This window comes from Myxocyprinus asiaticus, chromosome 38, assembly GCF_019703515.2.
Source record: "Myxocyprinus asiaticus isolate MX2 ecotype Aquarium Trade chromosome 38, UBuf_Myxa_2, whole genome shotgun sequence".
NCBI lineage: Eukaryota > Metazoa > Chordata > Actinopteri > Cypriniformes > Catostomidae > Myxocyprinus > Myxocyprinus asiaticus.
This window is the reverse complement of record NC_059381.1, coordinates 28122548-28142340: the sequence shown is the minus strand read 5'-3', so window position 1 is coordinate 28142340 and position 19793 is coordinate 28122548. Positions and strand designations below refer to the sequence as shown.

Below are 19793 nucleotides of genomic sequence, written 5' to 3'. Positions count from 1 at the left end.
AAATAGCCAGTTAAAGTCTGATTGGCTGCTTTACAAGGTTACAAGCTACTCATAGCTTAAAGTAGCAAAACTACATTGAAGCTAAGGAAGAAAATCTTTTTAAAGGTGTATTCTGCAATTAGAAGTTCTATGAATATAGTTATATAGCTAAGTCCATATATACACTCACCGACCACTTTGTTAGGTACACCTGTACTCCTGCTTATTCATGCAGTTATCTAATCAGCCAATCGTGTGGCAGCAGTGCAATGCATAAAATCATGCAGATACGGGTTTCGACAGTGGCATGATTGTTGGTGCCAGACGGACTGGTTTGAGTATTACTGTAACTGCTGATCTCCTGGGATTTTCACTCTCCTATTCTGAGTTTACTCAGAATGGTGCCAAAAACAGAAAACGTCCAGTGAGCGGCAGATGGAAACACCTTGTTGATGAGAGAGGTCAACGGAGAATGGCCAGGCTGGTTCGAGCTGACAGAAAGGCTATGGTTACTTAGATAACCACTCTGTACAATTGTAGTGAGCAAAATGTCAGAATGCACAACATGTCGAACCTTGAGTCTGAACAAACCAATTCACTAACATTAATGTACTACAAAAAAAACAAAAAAAAGAATCGGTGAATCGATTTTTAACCAATTGATTTACTCGAACTGTCTGAAGGAACTGATATTCTTTAATAATTCGGACTTTACAACACTATGAGAGAAACATTTGAGGTGAGTGCATTTGATGACTCCCTGCGTGGGGACAAATGTAGCATTTTGTGATGCCACTACTTGTTGGAAAAAGTAGCTCGATACTAGAAAAGCTACAAAATGCTAAAAATAGCAATGCTAATGTCACACTACTGAAGTTAGTAGCGTTAATATGTAAGGGATAATCTGCAATCATCTGGTCATTATTGCAAAATAAACCCAGACAGGGTGGTCAGGACTTGTATAATCTTGCATGTATAATTTTATTATGTCATAATTAGGGATGCACCGATGTATTGGTTGCCGATATTTATTGTCCAATTATTGACCAAATTTAAAACCATCAGCACATTGATAATAAGCATGAAATTGCCGATATGAAAAACCGATGGTTTATTTATGATTAATTAGTAACACACTTTTAACAGATAAAAGTGTGAATTCAAGTGGACAATCCAGAAATAACAGCCACAATATGAAGAATGATTGACACTCCTAAGAATATGTAATATTCTCATTCTCATCATCATTCTCGCATTAATGCGGAAAAAACACTGTAAACGGATGTGACAGTTATGAAAGTGGCACTTACCTACAGGCTACATGAAGAAGGGAAACCATTCAAAATGCTTTGAAACCAGCAGACTTTGACTTCTGAGATACTGGTATGATAACCATTAACGCTGCACGAGTGATTGAATTAAGACTGAAATTGCATTATGGCCTTGTGTGATTACTAAACACTAAAAGGCAGTGTTTTAAACTGCAAAAACAGAAGTGCAAATTTGTTTTAGAAGTACAAAAAAGCTTTTTTACCTCTTTGTACATATTTTAAGCATGATTCCAAAGTAAAACAGTGATCTGATGACAAAAATAATGTAAGTGGCAAAATATCGGAATCGGCCTATAGATTTTTATTAAAATCAGTATCGGTATTGCCAAAAACTCATTTTGGTGTATCCCTAGTAAAATGTTTCTTATTTTTTTGGTAATCATTTTTTTGTAATGTCATTTTAGTTAGTTACCCTCCTAACAGCGATGTTGACCATTCTTTCTGCCTAGTCAAAAGTTTAGCTGTGGAAGACTAGTGTTCTTATGATGTTTAGTTGTGGAAGCAATTCTGCGAAATCCAGCATATTTGTATCCATACCAATGCAGCCCAAACAATATAGAAGCATGCAAATATGTCTTTATTTAAGAAGAGATTTATGCCATAATTTTGCATTTCAGGCCGTTGGGAGTGTCCCTGGCATCAGTGTGACTTGTGTGGTAAGGATGCGGCTTCCTTCTGCGAGATGTGCCCTAGCTCCTACTGCGTAGAACATCGGGACGGCATGCTCTTCATATCCAAACTGGATGGGCGCTTATCGTGCAGCGAGCATGACCCCTGTGGCCCTGAGCCCCTGGAGCCTGGTGAGATCCGGGATTATGCTCAAGAAAACACCACCACGTACCCTATCAACCTCATCAGAGTGGCCAACCCTAAATCCTCACCCCTAAACTCTATGACTATACCACAGTCTGTCTCACACCCTGATGTAGCTCCTCACGTCTTCTTTGACCCCTCCAGCAACCCTCCAATGTTTAACATCTCTCTAAACTGTGCATATTCACCCATCTCTCCCTGTAGAGAAGAAGAAGAGGTGGAGGATTTGATGGAATTAGAAAGGCATTGTGAGGGTGAGAAGAACTTAACTGATGGAAATTTGGAACCATTGAGGATAAAAGAGACAACAGATGAGGGTTTTATCTGTTAAGTGTTGAAGCTAACTGGCTTGGGGTTTCTTTGAGTTTTCAGACTACGTTAACTCTTGTTGTCTGACGCTACTATTAGATGCCTTGTTCTGAAGTTGTGCACTTTGAGTTCCTTTAGTCAACGAAATTGAAGATGGCACTCAGTACTGAATCTCCTTCAGTAATCTCTTGAAGGTGTTATGAGATGAAACGAGACTGAAATTTTGGATGATCACTGATCTTAACTGTATTTCCATGCAGCGAAGGTAAGAGGTATCCAAGTCGTAGTTCATCTTCATCACCAGTTTAAAATAGGAATTATTTATTTGCTGACGACTGGCATTGCACACACACATACAAGACTAGTGAAATCCTCTGAACATCACAAAGAAAACAAAAATGAAAAGTAGTATTGAATTGAAGTTCTTGAGTAAAGGGAATATATTATACAAAACACATTTGTGCTGTACATTTGCTCTGTGAGCAGATATTACACACCTCAAAGGGATGGTTCACCCAAAAATGAAAATTCACTCATCATTTACTCACCCTCATGCCATCCCGGATGTGTATGACTTTCTTTCTTCAGCAGAACACAAACAAAGATTTTTAGAAGAATATTTCAGCTCAATGCAAGTTAATGGTGACCAGAACTTTGAAGCTCCAAAAATCACATAAAGGCAGCATAAAAGTAATGCTTACGTCACCAGTGGTTAAATCCATGTCTTCTGAAGCAATACAATCACTTTGGGTGAGAAACATCTTTTTATCTTTTTTTTACTATAAATTTCCACTTTCACTTTCATATTCTTTCAAATTCTGAAAGTAAAAGTGGAGATTTACAGTAAAAAAACAACTTAAATATTGATATGTTTCTGATCTGTTTCTTGTTATGTCGCTTCTAAAAACATGGATTTAATCACTGGACTCATATGGATTACTTTTATGCTGTGATTTATGGAGCTTCAAAGTTCTGGTCACCATTCACTTACATTGTATGGACCTACAGAACTGAGATATTCTTCTTAAAATCTTCATTTGTGTTCAGCAGAAGAAGAAAATCATACACATCCGGGATGGCATGGTAAATGATGAGAGAATTTTCATTTTTGGGTGAAATATCCCTTTAATAAGGTAAGTAGGGTACATTTTTTCTTGTTAATAAGTAGTTCAGCTCCAATAACAGTTCAGTAAATTGTGATGGTAATTGATAAAATTATATGATATGTTTTGATATACCACATCTGCTGAAGAGACACACAATTGACAAATATTCAACATCTTTTCTGATTGTAGATCTGCTAAAGTCAAGTATTATAGAGGTATCATTAATGGATTGGACAGATAGGCAAAAGATTAAACCAATTACTGAGCTGTTCTATACTGTTGTATATATTTTTAAATATTATATTATAGCTATATAGGAGAAAGTGACATCGCAAGACTTTACTAGCCTGCTCTCAAGCACTTCAAGTTGAGTTTTTGCCTTCAAATCTGACAATATCCATAAGAGCTGGTATCTTGAATGATGTTCAACATATAATGTGAACTGAGAATGCTCATTATAGATGTAAAACACTAATATTTGCAAACAGACCAGTCATTTGTGAAGTGATCTGGGCTTGTTTCTTGTCTGCATGTCAACACCCCTGAAATTGCTCTTCTGGTTTTTCTTGACCTCTCCAATCTAACAGGCTGACGTGTTTTAAATGTTGCACAGAATTTCAACTTTTTTACATTCATGTATGTTATTGCACTTGATGGTTTAACGCTGCTCTAAGATTCATTCCACTTTAGTGTATTTCAGACAGAATATCTGGCAAAAGGGCAAATATCTGCTGCCTTTACTGAGACTTTAATTGTGCTGTAGTGCTTTGTACAGAATAAACAACAGTACAAGGTGTTTGTGCTTTTTGCCTCGGGACAAATTATTACTGTTTAACTATTAATTATTAGGTAACACTTTACTAAAAGGTTGTATTTGTTAACATTTAATGCATTAGCTATCATAACTGATAATGAACAGTATGTTTTTACAGTATTTATTTATCACTGTAAATGTTAATTTATAAAGATACAATTGTTCATTGTAAATTTGTTCGTTCATAATGCATTAACTAATGTTAACATATAGAGTTTTAAGGGCTCTATTTTCACGAGTGCGCAAAGCGCAGCACTACGTGTTACGACTGTGCGCAGCGTCTTTTCTAATCTTCGTGAGAGCGCTAATTCTAAGCGCAATTTTCGTGCCTGTGCAAAGTGCAAATGGGCATGGGTGGGAGTGTTTGAGCTATATGTGGGTGTATGTGCACAAACTGTAGGTGTATTGTATGTTAATGAAGTGCCGCAAAGTGCAATTTGCTATTTTCCTGACAAAGAGGTCATTGCGCTAAGACATTTCAAAAGCACATAGTGGAACATCAAATTATGTCCATGACGATCACTGTTGTAGCTGTTTAATAGTAAAAAAAATAATATTCGATTTGCGTTAAACTATCTATAGGTATATGTATTATTAAGTTTATATTTACAATTGTATTTATAATCTAATTTGTATTGTATTACACGTGTTGTCATTGAGGGATTTTTATGTCACTGCAAAAGGGGCCGGTGGAAGTTGGAGAAAGTAAAATGTTTGGATTTGGTATGATTTTTTGACCACTTCGTTATTTTTATTATATTTTCATTTTGTTTGCAGTACCTATAATTTGAATTTAGAAATATTTGTGGCATGTGCATAGATTTAGGTAGGGATTGTAGGGACATGTCCCTACAAACTTTCAGAAAATCGTAAATGTCCCGACATTTGGCCAATTTTACCACATAGAAAATACTTTTAACTTTATACTATGTTTTTATTTACATTTTTAATGACCATCAATGTTTCTTAGTGTAATTATGAATGTGTTAATAATTGTCCTATCTCTTTAGAAGCTAAGCATAAAAGGCGTTGTCATGTGGCATCTGTAAATTTTCTCAGGGCTGTTCACGCTGCTCCAATCACAGTCGTTTGTGATTATTGCCTAAAGATTTTTTGAAAACCATTTTATAGAGATTACATGGGCAGATTTCCATCCACCCATTGAGATTAAAAGATTTAAACAAGCATACACTTCGTGTACAAATGTTTCTAGTCTAAGTAAAAAAATACAAATAAAAAAACATCCTGGGCTTGCATACGGCCCAATTAATGGAGAATTCTGCTTCGGTCAGTAAGTGCCTTATTGAGGAAAACACCTTTGAATATAAACGACTGTCAAGTGTGTGATTTCTTTTTTTTTTTTTTTTTTTTTAACTGCTAACATTAAAAAAAAAAAATGCAATATGAAAATCCTTGTAATATGTCCCTACCAACTTTCAAACCAAACCTACGCCCTTGATTTGTGGTTACATTTAATTACATTTTTCAAAATCAAAATTGCCCAGTAGAAGTGAAGTGCGTTCCGATACAATCACTGTTCTAATACAAGCCATGATTTGTGTGTCAAGAGGAAAGTGATTAATAACACTTACATTCTCTTTAATTTAATGGGGCCTACAAATCCTGACGAGAACTACATTTTCCATGTGTATAAAAGGAGCGCTTCACTGTCATAGAAAAATGACTGATTTTCAACAAGGAAACAGTTTATGCATTAGAGGTAAGTCCATGTTTCTTTTCTTCAAATTCAGTACATACAGCCATTTACACTACCATCTTCTTATGAATGTGCCGTCTTTGTTTATATCATTGGTGCTTGACAGGGAATTGACTGTATAATAGGACAGAGATGTTGGAATAACCGGAGAAGAACCTCAGAATTAAATTGCACTTGAACCTGCCCATTAGCGCTTTGCACGCGCAATTTCTCCAAACCCACTTGCGGCTAGACTTAGTGCATACCTGCACGAAAATACCAAAACTTCATGGCCATGACTACTGATTTTGCACTTATAACTTAAAGCATAATGCTGCGCTTAGTGCTAGCTCTCTTAAAATAGGGACCTCAATGTTAAAATGTGTTAGTATATAATGAAATAAACATTAACCACTATTAATAAATGCTGTAAAAGTATAGTTTATATTTCATTTTAACTAATGTAGTTAACTAATGTTAACAAATACAACCTTACTGTAAAATGTTGCCTCAATTATTATTTATTTTAATTTGTATTAATTATTTCTGCTGTCAATATATACTGTTTGCATTTGTTGATCAAAAGTGACAGGGCATTTATCAAATGCAAGCAGAATTCTTTTTTTTTTTTTTACTTTGTTCATACTGTTATACAAACTATAGATGGCAGGTTCCACAGCAGCCTCAGTTACCTTGAGGTCCTAAAAGGTTTTTCTAATGTACAGGATAACTTCTAGATTATATATATATATATAATCATTTACATGAAATCCATTCCACTGAAGTGATGGTTGATTTTGTTAGTGAGAAAGGGAACTATAGTGATTACTCCTCAGTTTCATGTTTACAATATTAACACAAGTGCTTTCAAGGTGATGTAAAATTAAGTGAACTAACCAAAAAACATTTTTAATGTGGCAATCATCAGTACACAGTTTCTTGGTTTGATATTTTATGCGTAAATTTCATATCTGGTCTAAAAACTACTTTTTGTTTCACATTTATAGCATCATCATAACATTTTACAATAAGCTTCTATCATTACTTGTAATGCATTAGGTTTAATGAACTAACAATGAACAGTATATTTACAGTATATGTTACAGTAACAAATTAACTCAATATAGGGCCCAGCAAAAATGGCACAATTCCATGATCTCCTAGCACAAGTATGCATTAAGTATGCACATTTTCATTGAGAACAACATTTTTAGTTACAGGCCTCTTTGAGTACTATTTAATACAGGCACAATATAAACTCAGAGCAAACTAAGGCTTTATGTAGAAAGATCTCATGAGCACAAACATGTTTATAACTGACAAGTTAGTGTCTCAGTTTACAACACTGTATCCAAACTGCAGTAAAGTAAAATAAAATTTAAAAATACACTGTAAACATTAACATCACATTCATCAAATGCTGCAAATCCATTTGCTTTTTGTAAAACTCGACTCAAGTTCTAAGTCAAACTGCAAATAATGGAGAACACTACACATGAAACTTTGGGCTTCATTATCCAACATTGCAAACTTGCTCAAATTTTAAAGATGCATCCGACAGGAAGCATTTATGCACATACTTCAAAAAATCTAATTCAAAGAATATCACAATATTTCAATGGCTCAAATTGACACCTTTTGAAATGTCTTCATAAGGTAACACATGTCAGGGGGTCATTTTCTTAGGCTGTATAATTATGAGCGGTATCACTTTACAGTCAGGTTGTTTTGTTAATATTAGTTAATGTGAACGAATGAACGAAATCTTTTTACAGTACTTAATATATGTTGAAATAAACATTTTGCATTATGAACATGAACAATGAACTGTACATTTACAAATGAACATTAACAAAGATGAATAAATGCTGTAAAAAAATATTGTTCATTGTTAGTTCATGATACCTTATTCATTTACTAATGTTAACAAAAAGCACCATATTGTGTGAAGTGTTATCTTATGAGCTTAAAACATTCTAACAGTTTTTCCCCTGGTGTCATGAGCTTTATTATAGAACAAAAGTAGGCTCCTGGTGGAAAATGGCCTTTTACTATCAGTATTCATCCACACCTATTCAATATCCAAACCTTTACCATTATGACAAAAATGGTTAAATTGATCTCAGATTTGTGAAAACTGCAACTTAAACCGCTCCAGCTTTGTACTGTGTGTGTATATGTATATATATATATTATATATATATATATATATATATAAAACAAAGATGTTAATACATCACAATACAGACAAATTAACTTTTCCAAGGTGTAAACATTCTGATGCTCAAAACCTGCTAATTCTGCTAAAATAGAAACACACACACACACACACACACACACACACACACACTATATATATATATATATATATATATATATATATATATATATATATATATATATATATATATATATATATATATATATATATATATATATATATATATATATAATTTATATATAAAAAGGTGATTCAAATCACTCAAGGCATTATCTGGGTGAAGCAGAGGGCCTTTGGGAACATTGTCAACAATTATCTCCATGCAATGGCATCTTTCTCTAAAGCACACTTCTTTGTGCAGTCTCCTCTTTTTGGTCAAATGGATTGCAATGCATTGTTGATATTTGCTTCAGTTATCATTCTCAGGTTCAGAAAGTGTTCTTGACAAAGAAAAAGTGTTCAACACAAGTAGAATCCTCTATCTTCTTCAATCAGCCTGATCTCAAAATACTGCACAGCAAAAAAAGAGATCCAAGCTAAACATAATCAGGACACCCCAGTTGATGCTTTGAGGAGTATAAAAGACAGCAAGCCTCCAATCATTCCAAAATAGACCATATGATGCAGCAGTTTTTTCCTGTTATAAGTCAGTTATGGCAGCAGTTGTCAAAATAAGAGTCCTTCTTTTGCCCCAGGTCCACTCCCTTTTCCACTGTGAGGATGACACAATAAAAATAATCAAGTCAGGTCATACACAGAGGTCCCAAAAAGTATTTGGACCCTTGAGCTACACAAAAAAAATAAATAAATAAATAAATAAATAATTATGAATTTTATTTTGCATAAATAATAATCTATTTAATAGATAAAAAACAATCATTCAATCCATCCACTGTATCCATCTATCTACACCGATCAGCCACAACATTAAAACCACCCGCCTAATATCGTGTAGGTCCCCCTTATGCCGCCAAAACAGCTCTGACCCATCAAGGCATGGACTCCACAAGACCTCAGAAGGTGTCCTGTGGTATCTGGCACCAAGACATTAGCAGCAGATACTTTAAGTCCTGTAAGTTGCGAGGTGGGGCCTCCATGGATCGGACTGTTGTTCCAGCACATCCCATAGATGCTCAATCAGATTGAGATCTGGGGAATTTGGAGGCCAGGGCAACACCTTGAACTCTTCATCATGTTCCTCAAACCATTCCTGAACAATATTTGCATTGTGGCAGGGCGCATTATCCTGCTGAAAGAGGTCACTGCCATCAGGGAATACCATTGCCATGAAGGGGTTTACGTGGTCTGCAACAATCTTTAGGTAGGAGGTACATGTCAAAGTAACATCCACATGAATGTCAGGACCCAAGGTTTCCCAGCAGAACATTGCCCAGAGAATCACACTGCCTCCGCCAGCCTGCCTTCTTCCCATGGTGCATCCTGCTGCCATCTCTTCCCCAGGTAAATGACGCACATGCACCCGGCCATCCACATGATCTTAATGAAAACATGATTCATCAGACCAGGCCACCTTCTTCCATTGTTCCATGGTCCAGTTCTGACGCTCACGTGCCCATTGTAGGCACATTCAACGGTGGACAGGGGTCAGCATGGGCACTCTGACCGGTCAGCGGCTTCGCAGCCCCATATGCAGCAAGCTCCGATGCACTGTATGTTCCGACACCTTTCTATCATGACCAGCATTAAGTTTTTCAGCACCGGGAACACCCCACAAGACCTGCCGTTTTGGAGATGCTCTGACCCAGTCGTCTAGCCATCACAATTTGACTCCTGTCAAAGTCGCTCAGATCCTTACGCTTGCCCGTTTTTCCTGCTTCCAACACATGAAATTAATGAAAAGACTGTTCACTTGCTGTCTAATATATCCCACCCCTTGACAGGTGCCATTTTAACGAGATAATAAATGTTATTCACTTCACCAGTCAGTGGTTTTATGTTGTGGCTGATCAGTCTGTCTGTCTGTCTGTCTGTCTGTCTGTCCATCCATCCATCCATCAACCTGTCCATCCATCCACTGTATCTATCCATCCATCCATCCATCTACTGTATCCATCCATCCACCTATCCATTTATCTACTGTATCTATCCATCCAACCATCCATCTTATTCATTTTTAAGTGTGGCTTAAGTGTGCAAATGCTTTCGGGCCACTGTAGGTCATTTTGATAAAAAGCATCCTCTAAGTAACAATTAACTGAGAGAATGGCACATTTGTTAGAAGGTAAGTCAGCATGAAAGCCTTGCACCGTGTGTTACAGATACAAAAGAATAAAGAGGGAAATGGAAATATTGTAAAACCATCAGGATGGAAATCTTAAGATGTCCTCATCCTCCTATTGCACACAGGCTGTGAAATTTCCATGTTTGATTGTCTGACAAATTCACACCTTGCATGAACTCCAAAGCACAGTTACTGTAGTCCTCAGCGACCTTCTGAAATACCTCATCTGTATAAAAATTAAAAAAAAACTAATTCAAGAAGTGAAACCTCTAAGCGTCTAATCATGTGTTACACATCTGTAGTGCTCAATAGAGCAGATATGTTGAAGTATCACTTACCAACATTTTTTCCTGATTTGCTTGAGGTCTCAAAATGTTGTGCACCTATTTCTGCAGTGGAAGTTTATTTTTGCCATTATTGTACAGTTTTATATAAAGACAGAAATATTTGTATACAGATTAAGACAAAAAGCTGAATATGTGCTTACCATCTGCAAAGTCTTGTACATCATGGTAGTCTACTTGCCGAACACTTCGGTTTGCTTCAGTGAGGTCACTCTTGGTACCACACAAATATATCTTACAGTGCTAGGAATGAAATAAATGATGCATGTTTGGTTTGATTTATCTTGTGAGGTTTTTTGTGTGTGTTTTTAGGTCTCAGTCACTAACCATGAATATGCTCATAATTTTGACTGTGTGCAAGAAATCATGATTCATCCATAAGTTTGTACTTTAATTGTAAATTTTGTATAGATTTCTTTTAAAACCAGAGAGACTCCTGGTGGCCTTAGAAACACAGATTGTGTAAAGTTGTCTTAAATATCCATGTATATATTAAGGCTGTCAATCGATTACAAATTTTAATCTAATTAATTACATGACAAGCCGATTAATTAATCAAATTAATCGCATATCAATGTTTGCTAAGAAAGGCCCCAAACTAAAGATAATTCATTATAATTCAATAATACATCATTCAAATAATATATATATGTATGTGTGTGTATATATATATATATATATATATATATATACACACACACACACACACACACACACACACATATATACATACATATTGTAAGATTGTCACAAAAATTATCTGCATCACTTCCGGGAAAGTCAAAGAACTCTGCGAGAACCAACGTCATAAAACTCTCACAAAGAGGAGCATCTCCACCTGAGAAAACACACCCCACTGATTGGGGACCATAAAACGCAAATCACACTCACATCTGCTCTCTCTCTCTCTCTCTCACCTCAGGTCACTTTAAGGACACTAAAAACTAAGTTATGACTTATCCTGTTCTGTAATGTAAAAGGTTTTCTGATCATACATGTTTGGTATCATTCAAGAGGTCTCAGTGCAACTGGTAAAACGGTCTCATTCCCTTTCAGCAAAGTCAAATCACAAGTAAGATTTCAGAACTTAATAAAATACAGTATTCTATCCGGGGCATGCCCCTCTCAAGTCTCACACAGAGACCAGATGCTGTATGCAGATTAGGTGTATTCTTTGTAAACATCAAACAACCTACTCAAAGGTCGACTTACAACTCCCTAAATTGTAAACCAAATCCTAAATAACATCAAACACACACATCTGAAATAACAATGGAATCGTTTGGTACTTAAGGAAGGATGGCAGAGAAGCTCGGGGAATCTGCAAATCAGATCTCCCATGCTTCGTCGTTTGCATGTAGTTTTTTCTCTACCAGGTATTTCTTATTATTGATAAATGTTTGAAGGAATCTGCAAATCAGATCTCCCATCCTTCGTCGTTTGCATGTAGTTTTTTCACTACCAGGTAATTGCAATTTGTATTTCTTATGTTTGGTAAATGTTTGAATGGAATACAACTTTAAATATATTATTATGTTTGGTTCACTGATAGCTTTGAGTTTGATTTATTATTTTAATTGGATTGTTTGAATGTATTACTATTACCTGGTAAATAAATTGTTATTATGATTCATTCTGAAGGACTGTTTTCTAGTATATTTCTTGTTAACTACAAATCTATGGTCAGAGTTGGCTTAATTAAGCTACTTCAGAAGTAACCCATTAGTTAAGTATGTAAGAGGCTAAACGGTAAACCGAGAATCTATTATAGAACTTAGCAAAATAAGACTAAACGGATAAAGCCGAGAACATATAAGGACTTAGCCTAAAACTTACTAATATCTGAAACTGATGAATTTGTAGTTAAAGGACCTGTGTCTGACCAGCACAGGACCCAAATAACATTGAAATAACAAATGCAGTCTAGAAGAGAGAATTACTAAATTCAGAGCATAGATACATCAACAAGGTTTTTCATAATTGGAGTCAGATGAAATAAAGAAAAGAATTAATGATAAGATTAATAAAAAACATGGAACTCAAATCAAATAATCAAAGTATTATTTAATGTCGCGCACGATAAGACAGAACACGCAGGAGACCTTCAGCCACGCCATTGGATACCGTCCTTGGGCCAGTGGGTGACTTCCCCCTTACAATACACACACACACACACACACACACACACAGCTCTGGAAAGAATTAAGAGACCACTGACCAATTATCAGTTTCTCTGGATTTACTATTTATAGGTATGTGTTTGAGTAAAATGAACATTTTTGTTTTTTTCTATAAAGTACTGACAACATTTCTCCCAAATTCCAAATAAAAATATTGTCATTTAGAGCATTTATTTGAAGAAAATGACAACTGGTCAAAATAACAAAAAAGATGCAGTTTTTTTCAGACCTCAAATAATGCAAAGAAATCAAGTTCATATTCATTTATAAACAACACAATACTAATGTTTAAACTTAGGAAGAGTTCAGAAACCAATATTTGGGGGAAAAACCCTAATTTTCAATCACAGCTTTAAATGCATCTTGGCATGCTCTCTTCCAGTCTCACATTGGTGTTGGGTGACTTTATGCCACTCCTGATGCAAAGATTCAAGCAGTTTGGCTTTGTTTGATGGCTTGCGGCCTTCCATCTTCCTCTTGATCATATTCCAGAGGTTTTCAATGGGGTTCAGGTCTGGAGATTGGGCTGGCCATGACAGGGTCTTGATCCGGTGGTCCTCGATCCACACATTGATTGACCTGACTGTGTGGCATGGAGCATTGTCCTGCTGGAAAAACCAATCCTCAGAGTTGGGGAACATTGCCAGAGCAGAAGGAAGCAAGTTTTCTTCCAGGATAACCTTGTATGTGGCTTGATTCCCCAGATCATCACCGTTCCTCCACCTGGTATTCTAATGACTAGACGGAGACCTGGAGAGGCCTTCAAGCCACAGTGTCTCGCACCCACTGTGAAATTTGGTGGAGGATCGGTGATGATCTGGAGGTGCTTCAGCAAGGCTGGAATCGTTTCATCTTTGTGAATGACAAATGAATCAAGCCACGTACAAGGTTATTCTGGAAGAAAACATGCTTCCTTCAACAAAGCCGAGCTGCTTTTGCACCAGGAGTGGCATAAAGTCACCCAACAGCAATGTGAAAGACTGGTAGAGAGCATGCCAAGACGCATGAAATCTGTGATTGAAAATCAGGGTTATTCCACCAAATATTGATTTCTGAACTCTTCCTAAGTTAAAACAGTATTGTGCTGTTTATAAATTAATATGAACTTGTTTTCTTTGCATTATTCGAAGTCTGAAAACACTGCATCTTTTTAGTTATTTTGACCAGTTGTCATTTTCTTCAAATAAATGCTTTAAATGACAATATTTTTATTTGGAATTTGGGAGAAATGTTGTCAGTACTTTATAGAATAAAATAAAAAATATTCATTTTACCCAAACACATACCTATAAATAGTAAATCCAGAAAAACTGATAATGTTGCAGTGGTCTCTTAATTTTAGTTGTCAGAAGTTTACATACACTTTAGCCAAATACATTTAAACTCAGTTTTTAACAATTCCTGACATTTAATTGTAGAAAACATTCCCTGTCTTAGGTCAGTTAGGATCACTATTTTATTTTAAGAATGTGAAATGTAGAGAAATGTAGAATAATAGTAGAAAGAAATATTTATTTAAGCTTTTATTTCTTTCATCACATTCCCAGTGGGTCAGAAGTTTACATACACTTAGTTAGTATTTGGTAGCATTGCCTTTAAATTGTTTAACTTCAGTCAAACGTTTTGGGTAGCCTTCCACAAGCTTCTCACAATAAGTTGCTGGAATTTTGGCCCATTCCTCCAGACAGAACTGATGTAACTGAGTCAGGTTTGTAGGACTCCTTGCTCACACACACTTTTTCAGTTCTTCCCACAAATTTTCTATCGGATTGAGGTCAGGGCTTTGTGATGGCCACTCCAATACCTTGACTTTGTAGTCCTTAAGCCATTTTGCCACAACTTTGAAGGTATGCTTGGAGTCACTGTCCATTTGGAAGACCCATTTGCGACCGAGCTTTAACTTCCTGGCTGATGTCTTGAGATATTGCTTCAATATATCCACATAAATTTCCTTCCTCATGATGCCATCTATGTTGTGAAGTGCACCAGTCCCTCCTGCAGCAAAGCACCCCCACAACATGATGCTGCCACCCCATGCTTCTCGGTTGGGATGGTGTTCTTCGGCTTGCAAGCCTCGCTCTTTTTCCTCCAAACATAACGATGGTCATTACGGCCAAACAGTTACATTTTTGTTTCATTAGACCAGAGAACATTTCTCCGAAAAGTAAGATCTTTGTCCCCATGTGCACTTGCAAACTGTAGTCTGGCTTTTTATGGTGGTTTTGGAGCACTGGCTTTTTCCTTGCTGAGCAGCCTTTCAGGTTATGTTGATATATGACTTGTTTTACTGTGGCTATAGATACTTGTCTACCGGTTTCCTCCAGCATCTTTACAAGGTCCATTGCTGTTGTTCTAGATTGATTTGCATTTTTCGCACCAAACTATGTTCATCTCTAGGAGACAGAATGTGTCTCCTTCCTGAGCGGTATGATGGCTGCGTGGTCCCATGGTGTTTATACTTGTGTACTCTTGTTTGTACAGATGAACATGGTACCTTCAGGCATCTGGAAATTGCTCCCAAGGATGAACCAGGCTTGTGGAGGTCCACAATTTTTTTACTGAGGTCTTGGCTGATTTCTTTTGATTTTCCCATGATGTTAAGCAAAGTGGCACTGAGTTTGAAGGTAGGCCTTAAAATACATCCACAGGTACACCTCCAATTCAGTACACCTCCTATCAGAAGATAATTGGCTAATTGCCATCAAGTCTTGACATCATTTTCTAGAATTTTCCAAGCTGCTTAAAGACATAGTTAACTTAATGTATGTAAACTTCTGACCCACTGGAATTGTGATTAAGTTAAAGTGAAACAATTTGTCTGTAAACAATTGTTGGCAAAATTACTTGTGTCATGCACAAAGTAGATGTCCTAAACGATTTGCCAAAACTATAGTTGCTAATATTGAATCTGTGGAGTGATTAAAAAATTAGTTTTAATGACTTCAATCTAAGTGTATGTAAACTTCTGACTTCAACTGTGTATATATTTATATATAATTCAGATTTAAATATATTGGATTATTGTGCTAGACTAGTAAAGCATTTATTAGACAATAAGTGGCTTTAGATGTCAATATACTATCATTTGTTTTATTCCAGTATCATTGTGCAGAAGCCTACAGTCGACTGCCATCCATTTTGCAACTGAATTCGTTAATCTGTCTATTGAATCTCACAGGATGCGTTCTTGAGGTCTGTCTGCACTTTTTTCTGATGGACGCTTTTGGAGCATCTCACTGGCTTTTAGAATGCTGAGTCAAGTTACAAGTAGTCAAAACTTTGAAAATTGAGTTTCGAGATCCCAGCATTCTGTTGTGCTTCATCTAGCTGCCAAGAACATGTCATGTGTGACCAGGGCTGCATTCCACTTCACTTTAAACATCCACTTGCTAACTTCCCTAAGCACTTCCCCTCGAGGGAATCCCCTCCACCATTTTGGAAGTCCATTCCACTTCGTTAAGTGATGTACGCTTCAGGAAGCTCCATACCCCACAATGCAACTTGTTTGTAACATCACAGCACAGATTGTGCTTAAACTACCACCACCCCCAAACAACTCTAGGTTAGGTCAATTAAGCAATTTAGAAAGGTTAAACTGACTGTTTGTTTCAAAGCCATGTTATAGTAGCACAGTACATAATTTTTTTTAATCATTTTTGTGATTAATCCTTTCTAACAATTAATTCCAATAAAAAATATATTTTTTCGTTCTCTAAGATTTATGCATAAGCCTCTGAAATTACAACTAAAATTTACCTGAATCTGTGATTGCATCAATCTCCAAAAATGCTGTCTTCTCAGGTGCAAAAATCACTAAATAATTTCACAATCCGCCTTCAACATGCTCCAAGTGATCAAGGGCTTATAGTGTTCCAGTTAAACCCATTGCACGGGTCCCGCCAGTAGTGGGCACTCGCGCAACGTAAGCAATGACATACATCCGAGTCCATGAGACAGAGGGAAGTTAGCGAGGGAAAGGCATAAATATTTTAAGTGGAACAGTACCCAGATCTCATTCTCTGGCTGCGCTGCTTGTGAGGTTTGTTTAAGGTGTGCTGACTGAATCTGCTGATACGGCTCATAAACACAAAGTTTCATGTACTTCAAGCTTTTTTCTTTTTTTTTTATCCCTTTTTCTCACAATTGGGAATGCCCAATTCCCACTACTTAGTAGGTCCTCGTGGTGGTGCGGTTACTCACCTCAATCCAGGTGGCGGAGGACAAGTCTCAGTTGCCTCCGCTTTTGAACCGTCAATCCGCGCATCTTATCACGTGGCTCGTTGTGCATGACACTGCGAAGACTCCGCATGTGGAGGCTCATGCTACTCTCCGCGATCCATGCACAACTTACCACGTGCTCCACTGAGAGCGAGAACCACTAATCGCGACCACGAGGAGGTTACCCCATGTGACTCTACCCTCCCTAGCAACTGGGCCAATTTGGTTGCTTAGGAGACCTGGCTGGAGTCACTCAGCACGCCCTGGATTCGAACTCGCGACTCCAGGGGTGGTAGTCAGCGTCAATACTCGCTGAGCTACCCAGGCCCCCACATGTACTTCAAGCTTAAATTACTTCCATGGTAGGAAAATCTGAACTTTTATTACTAAATTTATGTACGGTTCAAGAGTCATAAATATGTGTTAATTATTTTAACACGTTATTTTCATATAATAAATCACACTAAATTACCATGTTAAATCGACAACCCTAGCATATATGTTTAGAATGTGTTAAATATATTTATGCACGTATGCACCAATTGTGAATTCGCCAGAATGTTTTCTGCACACATCAGTACACTACTTATTAGCGAGTGAGACCCTTTATTGTTTTGTGAGAAATGTGGGCACATTTTACCTCTTCACAGTTCTGAATCTCCTTCACCCAGAACCTGGCCCTTCTGAAACTGCTGCTGTCAGTCAAGTCTAAGAGCAAATTTCAAGGACAGGCACATAGTTAAGATAAAACAAAAGACACTTAGGACACAATTTTTTTTTTCATCCAAGCACATAAACTGCGTAGAAGCACATGGTACTACGTATGAGCAATTTACTTGCTCAAAATCACCTGACTGTTAGACTACAGTAGGTAGAAGGCCTACACACTGGACTTTGGATTTCTTTAGATAAAAAATTTAATCATTCAGTCAAATCGTAAACGAAAGGATTCCCACACCTTTTGACCAACTCTCAAGAAGAGTTGTGTAGTTGTTCTTGTTTACTGGAGAAGAATTTAAAAATATATATTGTTTTGACATTGCACTCAAAAAAGCATAACTGAATTTATTTCTGTAGACTTTTCCATGACTTTTAAAAGTATAGGTCAATTTTTATGACTCTTCCTGGCCTGGAAATTACAGTGTTATTTAAAATTCCCTTTTTCACAACTGGGAACCATGGAGAGTGTAGATATACCATAGCACACGATGGCGGCACGGGCTCCTCTGTAATAGATTCTGCTCATGGCCTCGTAACGTTCTGACCCAGCAGTGTCCTGAAATGAAACAGAATGTATGGCGTCACTAACAAATAGTCCATATATCTATAACGAACATATAAAAAAAACCTTAAGTAACAACACTTACCCATATTCCCAGCGTAATCACCTTATCACCGACACTGAGGGCTTTTGCAACAAATGCAGCCCCTATAGTCTTAAGACAAAAACATGACAATCTAATAAATACATAAACCTCAGTCACATCAGAGCTTTCTACTGCAACACATACTTACATTTTGATATGGGCCCACAAGAAAGCGGCGGTGTACATATCTCTCCACAAGACTGGTCTTACCAACACTCTCCTTGCCAAGCATGACCACTTTAGCATCCACTCGCATGGCAGTCATGATTATATAGCTGTGTAGAAAAATACACCAAAGATAGAGAAAAGAAGGCAAAGGTCAATTGTGTAGACATAACATCACTGTTTGGACATAGCTAGTTTTAACAGATTTGACAAAAGATAAATAATGATAATAAGTGATTCTCTTTTAGGCAAATACTATGTTTACATATCTAGCTTTTGCTAATAATATATTTCCACTAGAGTAAACAAAACAATGGCTAGATAAAACACACTTATGATTAGTTGTCTTAATCATTCATTTCACTTACCTGTGCTCTTGATGTATCTGATGTCCTGGTTTTGGAGTATTTAGAGTAACTTTACGAACAGATGAGTACTGTAACTGGGTGGCTAAAAATTCAGTTAGCAATCTACATTGAGTCAAATAACCACAAAAGCTCACAATAATAAATAGATGCTCCGATGCATAAATACATAAGCTGCTATTCACAATACACTTTACACTGTGGATACGGTCATAAATAATAATCTTTAGCGGTCTGTTCAATCCTTTCTACCCTAAAACGATAGAAGAGGGCAGCTTCGCTTACAGCAACATCACTAAATCCAGCACATCTAGTCTTTCCAAGCCATGTTTTCCCTGTACACGCGGAAAAACGTTAGTCAATGGCCTGGCAGATGTTATATATATACTCGCTGAAAGAGGAACTGTAGTGTAGAGTCAGCTGGAATAAACTAGTGTGTGTTCTTTATATGTATGTAGTGGCAGCTGTGACTTCAGAGGGAACCGTGGATGACTCTGTTTCAAAACCTGGTGAGCTGCCTACCTAGACAACATATTCAGCATCATAGGTCCGTTGAATGTCTAAACATGCTGCTGATTGGCTACTCGAATCGCGTCTGTGATTGGTTGCTCGTCTCCTCAGTCACGGTTTCCTCTACTAGAGT

The 19793-nt window shown here is 36.9% G+C and overlaps 2 protein-coding genes across 3 annotated transcripts in view; one reads left to right on the top strand and one right to left on the bottom strand.

Annotated features, from left to right (window-relative positions):
* LOC127429312 (histone-lysine N-methyltransferase, H3 lysine-36 specific-like) overlaps positions 1 to 3048 on the top strand; it is a 30770-nt gene extending 27722 nt beyond the window's left edge. Inside the window, exon 25 of the mRNA XM_051678270.1 lies at positions 1928 to 3048. Within this exon, the coding sequence (XP_051534230.1) occupies positions 1928 to 2454 (527 nt within the window). The 3' untranslated portion in view covers positions 2455 to 3048. The remainder of the gene's footprint in view (positions 1 to 1927) is intronic.
* Positions 3049 to 8468: 5420 nt separating this feature from the next.
* On the bottom strand, positions 8469 to 19634 carry LOC127429324 (ras-related protein Rab-24-like). 2 transcript variants are annotated; one of them, XM_051678289.1, is made up of 9 exons: positions 19154 to 19634; positions 18769 to 18895; positions 18621 to 18689; positions 18451 to 18529; positions 17894 to 17961; positions 10999 to 11098; positions 10850 to 10900; positions 10589 to 10737; positions 8469 to 8981 (listed from the first exon to the last, which is right to left on the bottom strand). In XM_051678289.1, the coding sequence occupies exons 2-8, from the start codon at positions 18883 to 18885 to the stop codon at positions 10616 to 10618; spliced, it is 606 nt and encodes a 201-aa protein (XP_051534249.1). In that variant the 5' UTR covers positions 18886 to 18895; positions 19154 to 19634; the 3' UTR covers positions 8469 to 8981; positions 10589 to 10615. The 2 variants fall into 2 exon arrangements, with proteins under 2 accessions (XP_051534249.1, XP_051534248.1); XM_051678288.1 differs by having other exon boundaries at positions 10678 to 10737.
* Between the last annotated feature and the right edge of the window lie 159 nt (positions 19635 to 19793).